This window comes from Rhinoraja longicauda, unplaced genomic scaffold, assembly GCF_053455715.1.
Source record: "Rhinoraja longicauda isolate Sanriku21f unplaced genomic scaffold, sRhiLon1.1 Scf000335, whole genome shotgun sequence".
NCBI lineage: Eukaryota > Metazoa > Chordata > Chondrichthyes > Rajiformes > Arhynchobatidae > Rhinoraja > Rhinoraja longicauda.
The window spans coordinates 102492-107236 of NW_027601553.1; the positions used below are offsets into that span (position 1 = coordinate 102492).

At 48.1% G+C, this 4745-nt stretch overlaps 1 protein-coding gene across 1 annotated transcript; it reads left to right on the top strand.

Moving 5' to 3' along the window:
* The first annotated feature begins 223 nt into the window (after positions 1-223).
* LOC144590796 (putative G-protein coupled receptor 139) lies at positions 224-4348 on the top strand. Its single transcript, XM_078395224.1, has 2 exons — positions 224-353; positions 3450-4348. The coding sequence occupies exons 1-2, from the start codon at positions 224-226 to the stop codon at positions 4346-4348; spliced, it is 1029 nt and encodes a 342-aa protein (XP_078251350.1).
* Positions 4349-4745: the final 397 nt, after the last annotated feature.

Genomic DNA, 4745 nt, shown 5'->3' on the forward strand with positions numbered 1-4745 from the left:
CATCATACGATTTAATATATATATATTTTCTTACATACAATGGCATGAAGTTTAACGATTATTTCACAACATACATATTATTTCTTGTTGTGTTAAATATTGGTCATGACGTCTGACTAATTAATGCAATTACTGCGCAAATGTCTCTCGCCGGGTTTGTTGATGTAACTGCCGCTAATTACGCTCCCCCAACTTCTCCCCCGGGGGTTCTGTGACGGATATAATGGCTCCACCACCGATCACACGTCAAGACAGAGGCGGCCCTCGGGATCTCCGGAGCAACATGCACGAACCGCCGAAAGGCGCTGTGTACGCCATCTACTACCCGGTGCTGGCCGCGATCGGTGTCCCAGGTAACCTGTCAGGCCGCGTACTGGCCTGGACTTACATGTTGCAGTCATCTCTCTGTGTGGGTCGTAACTTTACTGTGTGCAGTTCTGGGCGCCGTTACCGAAAAGCACGGCGAGGCTTTGTGAGGACGGGGTCGCGGATCTACTATCCGCCCCAGGTAACGCAAGATAGACGCGAAATAAAAAAACTGGAGCAACTCAGCGGGGCAGGCAGCATCTCTGTGGAGAACGTGGACAGGTACAAAGTGCTGGAGTAACTCAGCGGGGCAGGCAGCATCTATGTGGAGAACGTGGACAGGTACAAAGTGCCGGAGTAACTCAGCGGGTCAGGCAGCATCTCTGTGGAGAACGTGGACAGGGACAAAGTGCTGGAGTAACTCAGCGGGGCAGGCAGCATCTCTGGAGTGAAGGAATGGGTGACGTTACGAGTCGAGACCCTTCTTCAGACTCGTTAGGGATAAGGGGTCGGCGATGATGTGGAGAGATAGAAATTTAGAAACATAGAAAATAGGTGCAGGAGGCCATTCGGCCCTTCGAGCCTGTACGCATCGCCATTCATTGAGATCGCGGCTGAACGTCCACAATCAGTAACCCGTGCCTGCCTTCTCCCCATATCCCTTGATTCCACTAGCCCCTAGAGCTCTATTTAACTCTCTCTTAAATCCATCCAGTGATTTAGCTTCTACTGCCCTCTGTGGCAGAGAATCCCACACATTCACAACTCTCTGGATGAAAAGGTTCCTTCTCACCTCAGTTTTAAATGGCCTCTCCTTTTTTCTAAGACTGTGTGTGTGTGGCCCCTGGTTCTGGACTCGCCCAACATTGGGAACATTTTTCCTGCATCTTGGTTGTTCAGTCACTTTTATAGAACAACGAATGAAATATGTGCAAAAAATGTTACGATGATAAAGGAAACTGGCCGTTGTTAGCTGTTTGTTGGGTGAAAACGAGAAGCTGGTACGACTTGGGTGGAGGAGGGAGGAAAAGAGAGGGAGGGAATGCCGGAGATACTTGACGTTCGAGAAATCAAAATTCATACCGCTGGGCTGTAAGCTGCCCAAGCGAAATATGAGATGCTGTTCCTCCAATTTGTGTTGAGCCTCTCTCTGACGATGGAGGAGACCGAGGACAGAATGGTCAGACTGGGAATGGGAAGGAGAATCAAAGTGTTTAACAACCGGGAGATCAGGTAGGTTCAGGCGGGCTGAGTGAAGGTGTTCAGCGTAACGATCGCCCAGCCTGCGTTTGGTCTCGCCGATGTATAAGAGTCCACATCTCCAATGACGGATAGCGTAGATGAGGTTGGAGGAGGTGCAAGTGAACCTCTGCCTCGCCTGAAAGGACTGTCGGCGTACTACAATGTATTTTAGCATGTCGTATATTTTAAATGGAATTCTCTTAAGTGGAGGCCAACTGTCTGAATGCATTCAAGAGAGAGCTAGATAGAGCTCTTACGGATAGCGGAGTCAGGGGGTATGGGGAGAAGGCAGGAACGGGGTACTGATTGAGAATGATCAGCCATGATCACATTGAATGGCGGTGCTGGCTCGAAGGGCCGAATGGCCTCCTCCTGCACCTATTGTCTATTGTCTATTGTCTAAATGAACATTACTTGTGCCGAACTACACATGGTATGTTGCGATCCATTTTAATTTTCTCCAGTTTAGTTTAGTTCAGTTTAGTTTAGTTTAGTTTAATTTATTGTTATTGTCGTGTGTACCAAAATATAGTGGGAAGCTTTTTGCTTGCATGCTATCCAGTCAAAATAAAAATAATATATTTGAAAACAATCAATCCGTCCTCAATACTACAGGTTTCGAGTCACCCGGGCCCTGTCCGACTGCAGTAGGACATCCCCACTGCGGGAGGGAAAGATAAATGATAATGGGTCAACATTTCCTTCAAAGATATAACATTCAGATCGTGTTGATTTGATTTGTTTTTGTCACGTAATGCCGCGTTACCGTTGAAAGCATTTATTTGGATTAATCTAGACAAACTATGATATACACGATCACACTCAGGGCACACAACTTGTACAGCGATCTGTGTACAAAATCGCGAGGGGAGTAGATCGTGTAGATGCACAGAGTCTCTCGTCCAGATTTGAGGATCGGAGAACCAGAGGACGTGAGGGGAGAAAGATTTAATAGGAACCTGAGGGGCATCTTTTTTTTTTTACACACATAGGGTGGTGGGTGCATGGAACGATCTGCCGGAGGAGGTAGGTGAGGTAGGGGACTATCAGTTGGAGGGGGCGAAAATGTCCGAAGGCTGGAGGGGGGGGCGTGTTTCAGGCGACGGACGGCTGATGGGGTAACCTGCCAGGCCTGGAGTAACATGCTGCATAATCCCTGCGTGTAGATCGTGACATCACTCTGTGCGGGGCAACACTGGGCGTCCCGTTACTGAAAGGACGAGGAGGCTTTTTTGTTTAACCTGTCCCAATTTTTATTTCGCCATTAATCCCGCCCCGAACATATAGTGACCACGGCGATTTGTGTCAATCTTCGGTGTAAACCTGCATCCGCAGTTAAGATTCTACCCATTAAATCGACCCAAGCGGGATAAAAACATAGAAACATAGAAAATAGGTGCCGGAGTAGGCCATTCGGCCCTTCGAGCCTGCACCGCCAATCAATATGATCATGGCTGATCATCCAACTCAGTATCCCGTACCTGCCTTCTCTCCATACCCGCTGATCCCTTTAGCCACAAGGGCCACATCTAACTCCCTCTTAAATATAGCCAATGAACTGGCCTCAACTACCTTCTGTGGCAGAGAATTCCACAGATTCGCCACTCTCTGTGTGAAAAAAAACGTTCTTATCTCGGTCCTAAAAGACCCCCCTAATCCTGAAACTGTGACCTCTTGTTCTGGACTTCCCCAACATCGGGGACAATCTTCCTGCATCTAGCCTGTCCAACCCCTTCAGTTCTATAAGATCCCCCGTCAATCTTCTAAATTCCAGCGAGTACAAGCCGAGTGTATCCAGTCTTTCTTCATATGAAAGTCCTGCTATCGCAGGAGGTGCTGTTCCGCCAGTCTGGGCGTGGGGTCTCTGTAATAGTGGTTAACGCTTGTACATTTCCCAACAGTTAACATTGTCGCCATGGTGATTCTGTGTCGGGGGAAGTGCGGTCTATCCAGGTGTATCACTCTCTACCTGGTTGCCATGGCGGCGTCGGATCTGATGGTCCTCATCACCGCCGTCATTCTACAACGTATCGCCGGCATTTACTTCCCCGGGAGTTACCTGTCGCTCACCTGTGCCTGCCGCTTCAAGTCCCCATTCGGTTACGCGTGCAGAGACTCCTCCGTCTGGCTCACCGTCGCCTTCACCTTCGATCGCTTCGTGGCCATTTGTTGTCGCAACTTTAAACGCAAGTACTGCACCAAAGAAACGGCAACGCCCGTCGTCGTCGCCATTGTAGTTTTCAGCTTTTTAAAGAATTTCGCCTTTTTTTTCCTTTTCGAACCGCTTTACATCGTGGACAACCTCTCGTGGTATTGCAGGTTAATTCCAAGCTATTATACCTCGCCCTGGTGGCGAGCTTACTCTTACTTTAATCACGTCACCACACCCCTGCTACCGTTCGCGCTTATATTGTTGCTGAACGTCCTGACTGTCAAACACATCGTCGCCGCCGGCAGAGTCCGGAAGTCGTTGCGGGATAACGCTCTGCCCGGGAAAGGACCTGACCCCGAGTTGGAGAACCGCAAGAAGTCGATCGTTTTACTATTCAGCATTTCCGGCAACGTTATCCTCCTGTGGATGACTTACATAGTGCACTATTTGTACTCTCGGATCACTAAATCTTATACTTACTCCGGATACAACGACCCGGTGTTTATTCTTGCAGAGGCGGGAAATATGCTTCTGCTTCTCAGTTGCTGCACCAACACGTTTATTTATACGGTGACCCAGAGTAAATTCAGAGATCAGCTCAAGACCATGTTAACGTACCCGTTCCATCAGGTTGCGAAGTGTGTTTAGTTGAGTTGGGTTGTGTTGGGTTCGGTTGGGTTGAGTATGGTTGAGTTGGGTTGGGTACGGTTGAGTTGGGTTGGGTAGGGTTGAGTTGGGTTGGGTTGGGTTGCATTGGGTTGAGTAGGGTTGAGTTGGGTTCGGTTGGGTTGAGTAGGGTTGAGTTGGGCTGAGTTGGGTTGAGTTGGGTTGGGTTGGGTTATGTTGGGTTGGGTTGGGTTGATTTGAGTTGGTTTGAGTTGGTTTCAGTTGGGTTGGTTTGAGTTGGAATGGGTTGAGTTCAGTTCCGTTCAGTTTAGTTTAGTTTACTTAACTTTATTTTACTTCAGTTTGGTTTTGCTTAGGTTTTTGCACTATATAGTTGTTTTTTTAATGTATTTATTTTTTGGTTTGTGCATTACTTTTT